The following is a 17,340-nucleotide window of genomic DNA, read 5'->3' as shown; positions in this document are numbered from 1 at the left end:
GTAAGATCTATGTACCGTTTTTATAGTATTTCATTAAAGTTGGTTAACCCTAATGTTGGGAATTGGGGGTTTTGTTGTATTTTGTGTTTGGTAGTGATTATATGTTTGTATGTTAGGAGGAGGATTCGTAGAGGAAGCGTTTTGATATCAGCTGTGAGATCGTCTGATTGTGTTGTGCTTTCCAGGTAGGGTTTCCCTACTCAGTATTAAGTCCCATAATGCGTTGTGGTGTTTTGTGGTTGTTGAATATTATCATACTCGTATTGTGGCGATTGCTGGATTTGGTTGCTGATAGTAGTTGTGATTGATTGTATCTGTCTGTGTTCTTTGGGGTGCGTTCCTGGCTGAGTGGAGTCACTTGTGGGAGTGGCTTCACGCCCATGATTCGCCTTCTGTGGAACCCGCCACAGAAGGTATGTGCACATTAATGGATTTGGGTTTATCGCTCGATGGAGATGAGCGGGGCTTAGGTGGGAACGGATGCGGTCCTCCACTGGCGGCGAGGAGTGACCTGTTGCGATGGGCACTCTGGCAGGGCTACACACTTTAGTGTGTAGTCAGGATTGTGGAGTTGGGTTTGGAGTTCGGAGAATATCTGTGATGATTGAGCTGTTTGTTTTATTGTATTGTTGGTTTATATAAATTGTGTGATTAGTACTAATCCAATTTAATGTTTTAAAAACTGTGGTGATCCATTCGGGGATGGTGAGCAGTTATTGAGCAGGTATGAGTCGAGTTACTGGGATAGTTGGGATGTGCCACCGTCTGATGATAGAAGTCTTCCGCTGTAGCTTAGTAGTTTAATAAACATTTCAGTTAATTCAGTAGACAGTTGGTTTTGAGAACATGTATTCGTATTTTGGATTTGGTTTTGAGATTGTAACCTTTCGCTAAAGTATTTATATTTAAATGTTGTTTCGTTATTGTCTATTTGACTATCATTGCCTCGGGTAACCGAGATGGTAGCATCCTTATACCTGAGTGGTCCTGGTAAGGCACTTGGAGTATGGGGGTGTTACATACGTGGCCGGACAAAATTCAGAAATCAGGTACCTGAAATGACTTATTTTCTATTTTGTACCTCTTTATTCTATAATATTAAATAATTTTCATATCCTTTTACGTCATTTTACCAAAATCAGCTACCTTTCCACCTAGTTTGCCAAACACATTTTTATATAATCAGTTACCTTATCAGCTCTCAATTTTCAGCTATCTTATCAGTTACCTTTTCAATTTTCAGCTATCTTTTCACGTAATTTTGCCAAATAAAGCTTAAGAAAAAAAAAACACTTGTGAGTTGTGAGTTTGATTATACAACATTACCATAACTTTTTTTTTTTGAGGATATTATATACCCATAATTGAGCATATATTGGAAGAGGAATAAAATTAAAAATGTCGATAAAATCCAAACACACAATAACAACCAAGATACCCACATAACGTTGGACTGTTTATAGCGACTTTATTGGACCATACATTATCGGCATTGATGCAAAGTACTACCTTGCTTCTATTGGATACAACCCCTAAAAGTAATGCAACTATCTCATCAATTATCATGCAAAATAACAAATTTTCTAAAAGATATAACCAATTATATCAGAGATTCCGTTAGTATAAATACCACAATAAACCTCATTAGATTTTACCTATCCCAACTCATCACAACAACAAAGTTTCATCAATGGGGATTCTTTCAATACATTTTTGTTTTTTCCTTTGCCTTCTCCCATTCATAGCTTCATCTTCCCAAAATCAGGTCAGTTATGGTCCATTTCCGTGTTTTTGATTTTACTTTTTGACGAAAATACAGACGATTTAAATTGTTTATACATGATTTTCACTCGGAACTGAAAAGGGTAAGTCTGTGCACATAGATGATCAATATTAGTACTTGGATGGGAATTATATATTAGACTATTTTGTTCTTTAATCGTGGACAGTTTGTAACAAATTATGTGATTTATTTATATGAGCATGGGCGCATGGTACGTATGATTTTGTGACAGGTTTATGTAGTATACTTTGGGGAGCATAGTGGAGAAAAAGCAGTGCATGAGATTGAAGAGACACATCACAAATACATAGCCTCGGTTAAGGAAACAGAGGAAGAAGCCAGAGCATCTTTACTCTACAGTTACAAACACTCTATTAATGGCTTTGCTGCCCTTCTTACCCCCCATCAGGCCTCCAAATTATCGGGTTCGTATCCATTATTCACTTTGTTTCAAATAACTCCCTCTATTGACGGTCACCGTCATTTTTATTTATTTATTATTATCATTTAAATAAATGATTAAGATAGAAGTTTGTAGATTTCAACTACAGAATATTACTCCGTATATACAAACGGAGTGATAAAATGAGTAAATATATAATCGAAAATGAAAATGATGAACAGAAATGGAAGAAGTAGTGACAGTATTTAGAAGTCACCCAAGGAAGCATAGGGCGCATACAACAAGATCATGGGAATTTGTAGGGTTAGAAGAGCAAATAAAGCCACAGTTGGAATTGGATCCAAAGAGTAATACTTTATTGGCGAGAGCTAAGTATGGCCGTAACGTCATCGTTGGGGTCTTTGATAGTGGTAACTATTTTTCCTTCCTTTAACTTAATTTTACGTATTTCTTTTTCTCTTTTTCTCTTTTTGTTCGTTTTTTCTGTTGTTGTTATACATATAATATTGTTTTCTGCACACGGTCATTAATGATGATTGTTTAAGAATTGTCATATATAAATATACTTATATAGGTTTAGAGTTGATATAAAACTGAAACATGAAAACAACTAAAAAGCTACTGTATCAAAGTTACACTCTAATAACTTTATGGATTCCTTGAAACTAAGAGGGTGTTTAGTAACGGTTGATTGAAAAGATTTTGGCATATTAATCCCTTCTTTTAGCATATTTGACCAATTAATATATTGTTTAAGGTGTTTGGTAAACAGAATATTAAAATAGTAGAATAATGTGTTTCCATCCACTAGTTCAAATAGTATATTACAAAAGATATAAAAAGAAAATACCATATTATAGTTATTAATAATTTATTCATGTCCATATTAGTCATTTTACAAAATAAATAATCAATCTTTTAATATAAAACTGCTAATTTTCAAACACCACTAACAAACTCTATTAATTATATATTTTAGTCAAACCCGCCGCTTAAGTCAAAATTATGGTTTGAATTAGCTTTAGATTTGATTCGCCGGTCACATATTTTTAGGTTTAATTTATTTCAAATTATCACGAAGATAAATACCCTAGCATAAAGCTAGGGACTACTCCATATTATTTTATTAATTAATCCATATAAGTATATTATCATGTTTAAATTAACTAATCCAGATTTACTAGACTATAATTCCAAAATAAGATTCGCAAAATGAAAATGACACTAGAACGAGTTTTCTTATCATATAACCTTACCCGTCTCAACTTTCGACATAACCACAAAATTTATAACTTTTACTAAGAAGTTTTAGTAATATTGTCAAATCTCTAATAACCTTACCTAATACTTCCTTCATTCAACTCCACTCTACCAATATCTATTTTCTACACTGTTCACAAGTTCACATACATTCTCGATTTTCTCTCAATACATAAGTGAAAAAATATTCATCTGGGATCTTGTTTGATTCGTCTTTACGAGTACATTAAAAATATCTAACTTTTATAATTTTTGTAAATACGTAGCTAACGATATTTACCGCGTAAAACACACGTTGGCAAACGTGAAAAAGCAAAGTGGTAGAGTGGAGTTGAATGAAGGAAGTACTAATAGGGCATCAAATTTATACATTACCTTTTGACCAGATTTATTATATTTGGAAGAAAAGGGACTTGTATTGTGAGAGTTGGAAAGTGGAACTTTAACTAACAAAGAGTAGGAGATCAATATTCTGTTAAACTTTTCAACAAACGATAAACTTTAAACCTTTTCGGCCCAATTTTGGCGGCGGCCTGGGCGCTGATTTCCAAGTTCCAACCATCTATTTTATCCTTTCATTTTAAGCTGAAAATAATGAAGATAATTACATTTTAAAATTAATCTCCTTATTGCTTCAAAATACTAGTTTTACTAGTTTTATTCCCGTGCAAAAATTGCACGGGATTGAATTATCCAATATTTAACGAAATGCATAAATATAAAATTAAAGTTGCACATAACTATAATTTAAAATAAGATTAATATAACTCAAATATAATATTAAAAATAAATAATAACACATTAGATAGTGATGCACTCATATGATATAATGCAAGACACGAAGTATATTATTTATGTTTTACAATAAATATAAACGGAAGTGAAAATAGATATACTCCGTATAACATTTTCTAACATTAAAAAATATAAGGCCCAAATATTTAAAAAGAGTTCAGAAAAATAACCATCCATCTTGATAAATCCATTTTAGTAAATGATCCAATAATTTAATAGCCCAAAATTTATATAAAATCATAGTAAACCTACACCCATAAATTAACTCATCAACTCCCTCCGTAAACCTAAAGAATTTCAATTGTCCCTCTTTTTTTCTTTCCAGCAACAAACAAAATGATACATTTTCCACAACAAAAACTCTAATCTGAGTTCTTTAAACAATATAACTCATTTTCCCCAAATCAATTGGCCCCAAATTTAATCTAAGTTGTTAAAACACCTTTTTAATCTTTTTGTCTTTCATTTTTCACTCCTTTTTCTCATTTTCTTTAACTTAAGTTTCTGGTGGATTTTTTATCCTTTAAATCTTTAATGCAAAAGAGGGGTAAAAAGAAATGGAGGAAGCTGTTGTTTGATGATCATCAGTGAAAACCCAATAAAAGTGTTGATCTTTCTCATATTTTTGTTATTTTTATGTTAATTAAATAATGTAGAGAACGATTCATTCGTGAATTTATTGTAATTTTGTTTTTTAAATCGATTCATTCGTGAAATTTTGGTAGGGGTCGACATAACTTATAATTTCTAATCTTTTGTCAAGCTATCATAGAAATTTATTGTAATTTTGTTTTTTAAATCGATTTTGTATGTAGATTTTTTTAGTCGGTAGAATATTTACACGGAATAAATAACAACTATTGTTCAAGACGGAAATAATAACAACTATTGTTCAAGACGGAAATTAAACACCAAAATATCAGCAAATGTGGAGAGAGGGTAATTAATTCCCAAAATTTTAGTAGGGCCCCACCAATGCTGAATTTAAGCAACCAATATGAATCCAGGAAAGAACCTAGCTTTTATACTAGATAGATTGTATGTCCTTGAGTAAAGAAATAAGCTTTTTATTATCAATTAGTCTTACTATAGACGGATATATCCGTCTAAAGTGAAAGACGGGTCAAATATGCTTAAAGTGGTTACATTTTTTTCCTCCACCATACAACTTGTTGCTTATCTTATGCTTAAAGTGCGTAGATATTTGAACCGTTAATAGTTATAAACGGATATCTCCCGTTTATAATGAGAATTTGTGTTTTATTATTATCCTTGAAGAAATATTTTGTGGAGTTGAAATACCTTATTACTTAGTACATAATTAATTCGAAACTAACATGCATTAGGTTATACTCCATTTGGATGAATTATTAGACCCAAAAATGAAAAGTTAGGGTTTAATATGTATTACTAACCTACCTTTGTCACAACAAAATATATATATTTCCCCAATTCTATTGAATTGTTTACGTTTTAAAAGTTGGGATTTAAGAAGATGGTCACAGTAAATGTCGTGTTTTAAAATTAATAAGCCTATGTCTTAGTTCTTACTTAGCACTTATTGAAAACATAACTTTACTCTGTATCTTTTAAAGGAATAGTTAAAAAAACTGAAAATATTGACATATACTCGCAGTATCAGTTAACTGATTTTTGTTAATCTATCTTCTAATCAAACTAGCCTAAGTTTACAATGAATAGTTTATACTTGTTTTATTTTGTGAGAGAAAGATAAAGTAAATAGTGTAAGCTATTGATTGAGACGGAAGGAGTAGTTAAGAGGATAATAGATGCATAATAATGGTGGTGTTGTTAAACAACAGGGTTTTGGCCAGAAGCAAGGAGTTATAGAGATGAAGAAATGGGTCCAATCCCTAAAAGATGGAAAGGAATGTGCCAAACGGGTGACGCTTTCAACTCATCACATTGTAATAGGTTAGTGTGCCTTCTTTTACTTAATAAACCACCATATATACAATTATTCATTCATAATACTCCATATATATAGTAGTTTACTATACACAACAATAATGCAATCATCTATAGTTCTGGAATTTCTGATCATACAATTTTAGAGACTCTCGTGACACTAATTTGTTGTTTTATGTTCAAATTCTAGCCCGCATATTATAAATTTACACTATTATTGGTAAATAGCTTTTGGATTTTCCTTTAGTTGCGTCTGTGATAGGTTCATTTGCTTATTGGGTGTGTTTGGTTTTCCTATATACTCATCTCCATGTTCTCTGTGATTACTGTTAGGCCCAGATTTCAGTATTACATGCATAAAGGAAAGAAAAATTCTTAAGTCTTTCACGAGGATCATTAATATGTCCTCCCTAACAAATAAGAATTTTTCCAATGAAAATGTGTGTATACAATATATGAGTCATTTTCTTGTAGTTGTAAATATTGATCACAAATTCTCACTTTATATGGACAATATCCATTTAAAGTTGTAGACGGGTCAAATATTACACCATTTTCATAATAAGACAAACAATAAGTGGATATCACCACTTTATCTTATTATATAAGTGGTGACATATTTGACCCGTCTACACTTTAGATGGATGTAGCCGTCTAAAGTGAGACTAATTGAATATTGCTTAACTTGGTTGCTCCGAGTAATATATTTAAAAATACACACATATTCTAGAATAATAAAGTGAGATGACCATTTTATAAAAAGCCTACTTATTTATTAGTACTAATAAATGATTATCTTTTTTATATAATAGAACCGCCTTACTTATAAAGTACTCCATTCGTCTCGGTTTCATTTTAAATTATCTCATTTATTTGTTTATCTTTTTATATTAGGCATGTGTTTAATGGGTTATTTGATCGATCATCCAATTTCATTATAGTTCACTACTTGTATAATAACAAATAACAATACCCTCAAATAATCCCCTCCCTCTTTCTTGATCTTAGTGGCAAAATTAAAAGTAAAAAAATAATCGGAAGTATATAGTATACAACTTGAAGTGTTATGGTGGATGGTGCATTGGTGCATGTCCATTTCTAAACAGCAAACAAACTAGTCGACCCTTATGCCAAGCTTGCTTAGCTTGGATAGTGGTTATTTTAGTGTCCTTTTCGTTTATTTTGTATTCTTCGTCGAAAATAAACGAGTCCACTAACAAAGGATTCTACTTGTTTCTCTTGATTCATCCTATGTTATGTTGCCAAGTTGAGTACCAAATTATTACTACTTGACTCACTCGTGAACCTTTGATTTTTAGACGATTATTCAGCATCAATGCAACACCCTTTTCTTTTGGCAATTTAGGGAATCTTAGATATACTGTCTTCTAGCTTTGTGTTGTGCCTTTGTAGGCTACCTTTAAGTTTGTTAAAGAATCCTACATGCATAATATATACTCCCTCCAATCCATACCAAATTCCCTATTCACTTTTTGAAGGTCAAACTTCGAAAAATTTGACCGTTAATTCACTCAAAACTACTCCCTTCTATTCATAATAACTCCCCCATTTTAAAAGGGCACGCAAATTAAGGGGAGAGTTATTTTATTGTAAAGTATTGTGGTGGTGTAAGGTAATTGGAGAAAGGGGAGGTATTATTATGGGGTAAGATGATTAAAATAAGTATTGTTGTGGGGTAAGGTGATTAAAATAAGATAAAGTATGGGTATTGTGGGGTATTGTTGTGATTAAAATAAGTATAAAATTTTACTAAATAAGGAAAAGGAGAGAGTTATATGAATAGATAAAAAAAGAAAGGGGGAGAGTTATCAATACTATATATTAATTCCAGAAACCAAGGGACTTTAATGTAATTAAAGAAAGTTATACAAATTAATTATACTATATAGTTTTAAATCATTAGCACCGTGTGATGGACCCGATTAAGGGATCTCAATGCAAATATTATATAGTAACATGGTCAATTTCCTTAAAATAAAATAATTAACTAACATGGTCAATTTCCTTAAAATCAATACATATATATAAAGCAGAAACTTTTCAAGCGATATTAGAGAGTCCAACTTTTTTAGAATTCCTAATAAGAGTAGATTTCAAAACATATTTAATAAAATTAATCCTAATAAAAGTAGATTTCTTAATATTTAAAACAAATTTTAATAAAATTATCCTAATATAAGTAGATCAAACATATTTTAATCAAATTATCATAATAAAAGTAGATTAAAATTATCAAATACTCCTTTCGTCCGTGCATTTGTTTACCATTTTCATTTTATGTTGTTTAATTCATTTCTTTACTTTTCTATATTGGGGGTGATTTTTATAAGTATTTGATCACCCATATCCACAATGATCCACTTGTCATTTAACAACACTAACCACAATTGGTCCCTTCCCTTTTCCTTAATAATAATTGTGCCAAAATCAAAGATAAACAAATTGTCGGGACGGAGGGATTAGATAATAGGCACTCGTAACAGTTTAAGTTATTGTTTTTGTTTTTCCCCCTCTTATGGTCTCATATAATTGTAGTTTGCATTCTTGCATCAAATTTCTAGAAGCTGATGGATAAAAAATGAATTTATTAGATTAAAAGTTTATGTACGTTAAGATGATGCATGTAGTGTAATCTTACATGGTTACATGAACTATAAAAACTACGGTTCCAACAAAATATAATCACTAAATAATCATTGGAGTGTTATAAATCATAAATGCCTCCATAGACATTCAAGCAATCAATACATAAAAAAACAATTCACCGATCTATATACTCCCTCCCATCCACTCTTTTCTTCCTCTTTGAGGTGGGCACGGAGATTAAGGGTGGGGAGTATAATATTGATAAAGTTATGAGTGGGGTTTGGTAATTGGAGAGAGGTATGAATAATTAGGATTAAATATTAATAAAGGAAATGGGTGGGGTTTGGTTATTGGAGAGAAGTAGGAATAATTAGAATTAAATATTAATAAAGGATATGGTGGGGTTTGATGAGTGGAAAGAGGTAGGAGTATAATATTAATAAAAACTTTCTCAAAAAGGAAAGGGGAAGAAAACCTGAATAATCCGTTTTAGAAAATAAGGAAGAAAAGAGTGAATGGGAGGGAGTATATGTTACCTATTTTTGTTTCGTTAATTTACTCTGTATAAGAATGTGTAGATCATTTAATTTGGTGGTGTATCGAAACCGAGAAGCACTGAAGTAGAATTTCATTAGTTCATACTAAAATATATCTCAGATTTCATTAGTTCATACTAAAATCGAAAAGTTAACTAAAACCTAAAAATGTAGCTTTAAATGTAATTGAAAATTAGGAGCCGATAAGTCAACTGATTAAATAAAAAATGTTTGGCAAACTAACCGAAAGGTTACTGTTTTCTTTCGGTAATATGACATAAAAGGACATAATAAGTACTCCATAATTAATATTTTAAATTGAAGGATTAAAAAAAACAAATAAGTTATTTCTCACATGCTACTCTTATTTTGGTAAAAAAATTATCTACCAAATACTTATAAAAATTTAAGAAAAATGAAAATTTGGTCAAATAGTCTTAATTGTAGATAGTCAGGATTATTTCGGTTAAAAAGCGATAGTGCGTGAGACAAAGAAGAATGGTAACTCTATAATCCGACTATATCTTTGAATGTTATGCAATCGATATTGTTAATACCAAATGCTACAACGTTTTCGTTTAATTTTTGTTATGGGAACCGATGATTAATCAATCCTCATCTAAATCCCCTCTAAATTTTGTTTGCCCCCACTTTCAAAGATGGTTTGACTTTCGTTAAATTTAGTAGTTTTCTACCACCAGACCATGGTAATGTAAACCAACGTTATCGGTTGGTAACAAATAATTTTAATAATGTCATAAATTACTAACTAATGTTGTCACATGATACTACTATGTTCCCTATGCATTCTATGTAATAGAATCAGATATATTTTTTATCGTTGTTTAAAGACTAATAATTCTATTGGATTTCGTTTTGATTTGATTTTACAGGGGGTTTATAAAGAGTTAATACTCTTAATTGTAGATAGTCAAAGTAAAATTATGTTGCAAGAGATCTAGCATTTTATCTGAACACACTAAATATATATAATTATGATGCCCCCGTTGTTTTGTGTAACATCATTTAGTTTTACGTAGTTGTTGTAGGTTAAATTAATTTGCAAGACTCATAAAAACATGTTTATGTCATTAAGGGTTCATTTTGATGAACTGCATCATGCTTATAGAGACAGCGTTTTATATTTAATTAAAAGTCGGTTGTGTCTGTAACAATAAAAAAAAATTACATACTATAACTATGTCACTTTATGTTATACTACTGAATGACAAAAATTTTATGCTAAAAACACTAATAATTCATCAGTGGTCAACTGCACCAACCACAAATTTTTTTTCCATCAATGATTCAACATAGTTTGACTTTTTTATCAACTTAAGAATATACTCCCTCTCATTCACTATAATGTTCCATCTTTCCAGAAACGGATTATTCAAGTAATGTTCCCCTTTCCTTTTTTTGCAACTTTTACTCTTATTTTATTCATCCCCATGTCCTATCACCAAACCCCACACAACTCTTTTACTCTTATTTTATTACTTTCTTTAATGTTTTGGCCCCACAATTCTTTATTTAACTTCTAAGAGCATCCACATTGAAGAGGATGGTGCATCCTCTTAGCACTATCTCTCTTCTAAGAGGATATCCTCTTCAATGTGGAACCAATTTGGACATCCTCTTTGGAAGAGGAAGAGGAAGACTTCCTCTATTTTTAGAGGAAGTTAATCCTAGGCCCTTGTGCCCATTCTCCCATAAAGTTAGACCATGTGGATTATAATTTATGTTTATAAATTTATCAACTATTATAAAAATAATTAAAATATAAAAGAGGAAGAAGAGAGGATCCTCTTTGATATGGGGAAAAAATGGAAGAAAAGTTAGAAGGAGGATGATGATAGTGGAAAATGAGGTTTCAAAAAAATAGAGGGAAAAAGAGGAAAAAAGAGGAAATAAGAGGAAGAAGAGATACTCTTCAATGTGCATGCTCTAATTATTCATCCCTCTCTCCTATCACCAAACCCCACCCAACCCTTTCCTTATTTTTATATAGTTTTCCTAAAGTATTGTGCCCATATGATATGTGAACATTATAGTGATTGGGAGGGAGTATTTTACAGATAATCCTAATAGGTGCCCCGTGCAACGCACGGGCTTTCCAACTAGTAAAATAATTAATTAAGATGGACAATTTCTAAAAGAAAGAAGATTCTTGGTAATTTTCCTAAATATTTATAGAAGACTAGAAGATGGTCAGTTTCCTTAAAATAAAATAATTATTTAGTATAAACATGCACACTTATGGTATTAATTATTGTAATCATAAAATTATATATTAAATTTAAAATTTATGCAATTTTATTAAACTTTATAGTTTATTAGATGTATAGAAATGTTAATTATTTAACATACACAAATATAATATAAGTAGGTTATAAATAATTCAAGTTAGATTCCATAATATGTAATATTGTATAATTCTTTCGATTTGATTTAATGCATACATGAAATATGATTATATAAATATATAACCCTCTTAAAATTGCATGCCTAAGTAGTAAAAGTAATTCCATCAATAAAGAAAAGAATTGTAGTAACATTGAATATAGTTATATAATAGTAATCACTCATTTGAATAATAAAAGTAACAATATTATCAGCGAGATTAATGAAAGTGGTAGAAAGAACAACGGGAGTAGTGAAATAATCAATATTAATGCGGCAATAGTGAAAGTAACAATAATTACGACTGAATTAGTGAAATTATCAATATTAATGCGGCAGTAACAATAATTACGACGAGAGTACTGAAAGTAACAATGGTTACAGGCAAGTAGTGAAATGTTATTGCTATTGTTTCATTAATAAGTGTAAAATATTAATGGCGGGAGTAGTTAATTCTTCTCAAAATTTATTTCATCGTAATTTTAGGATATGTCATAGAAAAATATATTAGTGATAAATTTATGGGTTATGCAACTTTAAGTAATTTTATTTAACGAAAAAAAATTAATGGTAAATAGAGGTAGCCCGAGCGAAGCCGGGCACAAATACTAGTTATGAATAAGAGGGAGTATAAATCATTGAAAAATAAAAATTACATATTTAGTTTTGTTATGGAAATATCTTTCACAAAATTATATTTTTTTGTGAAAAATTTCTATGTTTAAAGGACGAAAACTACGGCCAAAACATCACCTCGAAGACCACCCAAAAGCAAATGGGGAGTTTGGTGTGAATTGGACACAAATTATATTGTAATAAGGAAAGAATACTCTTCTACTAAAAACAAACTTATTAGAATTATAAGCTCGAGTATTTTTTAGTGTTATTGTGGCAAATTATATTGTTATATATGCCTTCTCATTATCTATTTACCTTTGGTTAAAATATTTCTAGTAAAAAGTTCCATATCTTAATTATAAGGAACTCATTATCCATTACTCTACCTAATAAAAAGTTTCTTATATAAAACCGGTTCCTAAAGTAAAAAAACTTTTTCATGTTAGAAGAAGGAGAGGAGAAGGGGGAACCACATAGAAAATATGGAACTTTTACCATTGAGAATAATTAAAAAGTTTCATAATTAATTATTTAGGTTGGCGTGTCAACTTAAAAATTAAGTTTGGAACTTTAACCATTGCTATTGCCCTATGTATAATAAAACATGGTCTAAGTAGCGTCTCGGAGACCATGAAAAAATAAATGAGAAAATCATAGTGGTAGAAAAAGTACCTTTAGTAAGAAATTGAAAGAGGTATAGCTTTTAACAATGTGTGCACTTACAAGAATTTGGGAGTATTTGAAAAGTTTTTTTTTGGTATAAATCGAGGTGTTTACTGTTGACAACCGTGTATAATCCTCTCATCACAGATGCTCTTTAACCAGGAGTATTTAGAAAGCAATAAGTGTGTATTTAGTCTAAATTTTCAAAGTGTTTTTAGACTTCAAAACATCTTTTAGTCAAACACCTCATTATTTAAAGTTAAAAGTAATTTTCAAAAGCTCAAAAACCATCTTTTTGCTCATAAAAATAGAAAAACTAAAATGAGTGCTTCTAAATTTTGATTGAAAAAAACTACTTTTAAGAAATTAAACTTAAAAAATAGAAACCTTTTTTTAACAAATTAAGCCAAAAATGCTCTTGATAGGGTGCAACTTGCAGAAGGTGATGCGACGAAGATTAATAGATGACATTTTGATAACATGTATGGTGTAGTTAAAACTTAAAACTACATTGTTAGTTGGGTTGGTTTGATTTATAATGCTACCCACCTATTGTAGATGGGTATTGTTAGTTGTGTTATTATTTATTGTTGTCTGAGTATTTCTACTTGAGTTTCTTATTGTATTTAACTGACTTTTACTTAATAAAAAAAAAATTCTCAAAGTTTTTAATTAATTAGCCTCGTAATTACATAATCTTGTTTTATTGGCCTTAAGAATATTACCTGTACTACGTATATGTTACTAATTTATTTCAGTAGGTCTTGGTATAGACGGGTGGGGCGAACAGACGGGTAAAGACCTCTAATAAAATGGGTAGGGGGACAAGGTGGGGCAACCCCCATGTGCTTCACACTTTATGACAAATGGGTATTTTGTGAGGACAAATGGTATTCGTCTATACGTATAGACGGATAGTGTCCGTCTATAATGAGAATTTGTGAATTTATTTATGTGATTTTCTTACAAACTGAGCTTGATTACCTTACTACAGGAAGGTTATTGGAGCCCGACACTACATAAAGGCCTACGAGAGCCAGTACGGCCCACTAAATCGATCCATAGACTATTTGTCCCCAAGGGATAAGGACGGTCATGGGACACACACGTCCTCCACTATAGGAGGCCGGTCTGTCCCAGCAGCGTCCTTCCTTGGGGACTTGGCAAATGGCACCGCTTCAGGCGGTGCTCCACTAGTACACCTGGCAATATACAAGGTCTGTTGGGCCATGCCAAACCAAGAGAAAGTGGTTGGGAACACTTGCTTTGATGCTGACATGCTAGCGGCCATGGATGACGCCATCCACGAGGGTGTCAACATCATGAGCCTTTCCATTGGGACTCATGTACCCACCCCATATAGTGATGATGGGATCGCCATTGGTGCATTGCATGCTACAAAGAGGAACATTGTGGTGTCGGCCAGTGCTGGTAATGACGGACCCCAACCGAGTACGTTGTCCAATCAAGCACCGTGGATTATTACCGTTGGTGCTAGTAGCTTGGATAGAAAGTTTTCTTCCCCCGTTGTGCTGGGAAATGGAGTGACGCTTGAGGTAATCGAATTTAAACTTTATTACTTAAAAAAATTTATGACGTCGCGCATTTTAATGATGAATTAATGTTTATTTTTTTAACACCCAAATTTCGACCTTTGATGTTTATTTTGATAAATGGTGCAGGGTGAAAGTACGACGAATTACAAGATGGACAACTTCACATATCCATTAGTGTATGCAGGAGATGTAGTTCTGCCAAATGTGACTAAAGATCTTGCTGGGTAAGAAGAAAATGTACATTGTCATATTTGCTGAGGATAACTAATTTAGTTGACAATTTTAAAAAATGATGGTAAACAGATTATGATTGTATACTGTGCTAAATACGATTGAGAATTGAGTTAAATATATGAAATTGTGCAGGCAATGCCTTCCAAACAGCCTGTCAGCGAAGAAAGCAAGCGGGAAAGTAGTATTGTGTTTAAGGGGAAATGGCACAAGGGTTGGAAAAGGCATGGAAGTGAATAGAGCAGGTGGTATTGGTTTCATCCTCGGTAATTCTCCTGCCAACGGTCAAGAAACTGTCGCAGATCCACATGTTCTTCCGGCCACTGCTGTTGGGGCAATCGAGGCTGCCCAAATCTTCAAGTATATCAAGTCTACTAAACACCCAATGGCCAAAATTATCCCCGCAACAACTGTGGTTCACACAACTCCAGCCCCATTCATGGCCTCTTTCACTAGTAGAGGACCCAATACCGTTGACCCCAACATTCTCAAGGTACATTCACTACCCTTGACCTATTCATCATGGCCTCTTTTCTAGTGTCGTGTTTATGATGTTTTGTTACAAAGTAGTTATTTCAGACCCTTTAGGAATTGCATAAATTCACGTGCGGAATTTTACAGCCTGATATAACAGCACCAGGATTGAACATATTGGCAGCATGGTCACAGGCGGATGGACCCACTAAATTATCATCAGATGACAGGAGTGTTGAGTGGAACATCTATTCAGGAACGTCAATGTCATGCCCTCATGTTTCTGCTGCTGCCGCACTCCTCAAAGCTGTCTATCCTACTTGGTCATCTGCCGCCATTCGATCTGCCCTCATCACTACTGGTAACCTCTAATCTTCTCTTTAATGATAATTAGTAGATAGGCTGATTCAAATAAATTATTACTGTTGTGCTTTAACTTAACTTAGTAGTTACTGCTTTACCTTGCAGCCGGTCTCATCAACAACAAAGGATCCTTAATAACTGATTCGAAAGGCAACCCGGCAGATCCCTTCCAGTTTGGAGCAGGTCATCTTCGACCCACAAAGGCTTCAGATCCTGGACTCGTCTATGATGCCTCCTACACTGACTACTTGACCTACCTATGTGGTATGGGGTATAAAAGTTTGGACCCATCTTTCAAGTGTCCGAAAAATCCACCCAAGTCAAATGACCTAAACCACCCTTCTGTTGCCATTTCCAAGCTCAATGGAACAGTGACTGTTAAAAGGACAGTAACCAATGTCGGTAAAGGAAAAAGTACATACATTGCTTTGGTAAAGCCACCAATGGGGTACAGTGTTAAAATCTCGCCGAGTAGTTTGGTTTTCAAGCATAGTGGGCAAAAGAAGAGGTTTAGCATCAGAGTTAAGAAGGAGAAACACATAAGCAATGTTACAGGAAGTAATGAGTATGAATTTGGGTGGATTACTTGGTTGGATGGAGTTCATTCTGTGAGAAGTCCTATGGTTGTGTCTTTTGCATGAAAGGTTGTGTTATAATATATAGATAGATAGATAGGTGATATCAAGAAAGAAAGAAAGAAAGTAGTCAAGATGAAAGTATTTAGAGCTCTTGATGACTGAAGGGTTATCAAGTGACCATGTTACATTTGCATTATTAAGAAACTTGGTTAACATATTATGAATGGTAAGTTGGTAACATCATATTTTACTTCGAAATTTTCACATGCAGCAACTTCAATTTTGTTCGATTTCCTCAACTATCTCACAATGGTGTCACTTGCCACCAAAATGGCTCAACCCGATGCCCGAACCAGACAGAATATAACGTGGTTATGACCCGATTCAACCCTCGTCCACCCGGATTTTTTTTTTTGGTGCAAATGAGGGGCAAGCCCCGAAAACTAATAAGCTATTACACGGGGAATAGCTACCCTAAGAATGTCTTCACGCAAAATCGTACGTAGTTGTACCCGGAATTTTGTATAGAAACAGTAAGCGTCTCTTAATACGAGAGTTTATATCTTAAGATTAAGATTAAAACGGGTCAAATTTACATCTACTTGCAATCATAGGATGAAACTTTGTATAGAAACAGTAAGTGTCTCTTAATACGAGAGTTTCTATATTAAGATTAAGATTAAAACGGGTCAAATTTACATCTACTTGCAATTATAGGACGAACATTCCCCTATGCATAAATTTTTTTTGTCTCGTCTTAAATAAGAATTTTTGGTATAGAAATGACACAAACTACTCTGTACATGTTTTTATAAAACAATAGTTCAAAGACAAATCTTTATTTGTGACGTACTACCCGTCACAAGCTTGCGACATGTCAGTTTAATACTATATTTCATACCATAAACCCATGTAAATAAAAGGATTATTTTATGTAAATACTCCAAACTATAGACGGTCTTCTCATAATATTACAAACTACATTTTAACTCAAAATAAACCTAACTTTAGGTACCATCTTCTTAAAATAGACTCGGATGACCGTCTACTTGTTTAGAAGGTCATCATTGCCATTTTAATATATATTTCTATGAATAATACCACCCCTACTCATTCATCAATCACATCCTTCAACCTACAT

General features: G+C 32.5%; 1 protein-coding gene across 1 annotated transcript; it reads left to right on the top strand.

The window, feature by feature from the left end:
* Positions 1-1,424: 1,424 nt before the first annotated feature.
* Positions 1,425-16,457, top strand: LOC141642906 (subtilisin-like protease SBT5.6). The gene is made up of 9 exons (XM_074451898.1): positions 1,425-1,765; positions 2,016-2,208; positions 2,408-2,596; positions 6,065-6,176; positions 13,992-14,553; positions 14,680-14,777; positions 14,920-15,277; positions 15,406-15,619; positions 15,727-16,457. Exons 1-9 carry the CDS (start codon positions 1,691-1,693, stop codon positions 16,260-16,262), a joined length of 2,337 nt encoding a protein of 778 aa, XP_074307999.1. The 5' UTR covers positions 1,425-1,690; the 3' UTR covers positions 16,263-16,457.
* The last annotated feature ends 883 nt before the right edge of the window (positions 16,458-17,340 follow it).

This window comes from Silene latifolia, chromosome 2 (genome assembly GCF_048544455.1).
Source record: "Silene latifolia isolate original U9 population chromosome 2, ASM4854445v1, whole genome shotgun sequence".
Classification (NCBI taxonomy): domain Eukaryota; kingdom Viridiplantae; phylum Streptophyta; class Magnoliopsida; order Caryophyllales; family Caryophyllaceae; genus Silene; species Silene latifolia.
This window is presented reverse-complemented; position numbering and strand designations above follow the sequence as displayed.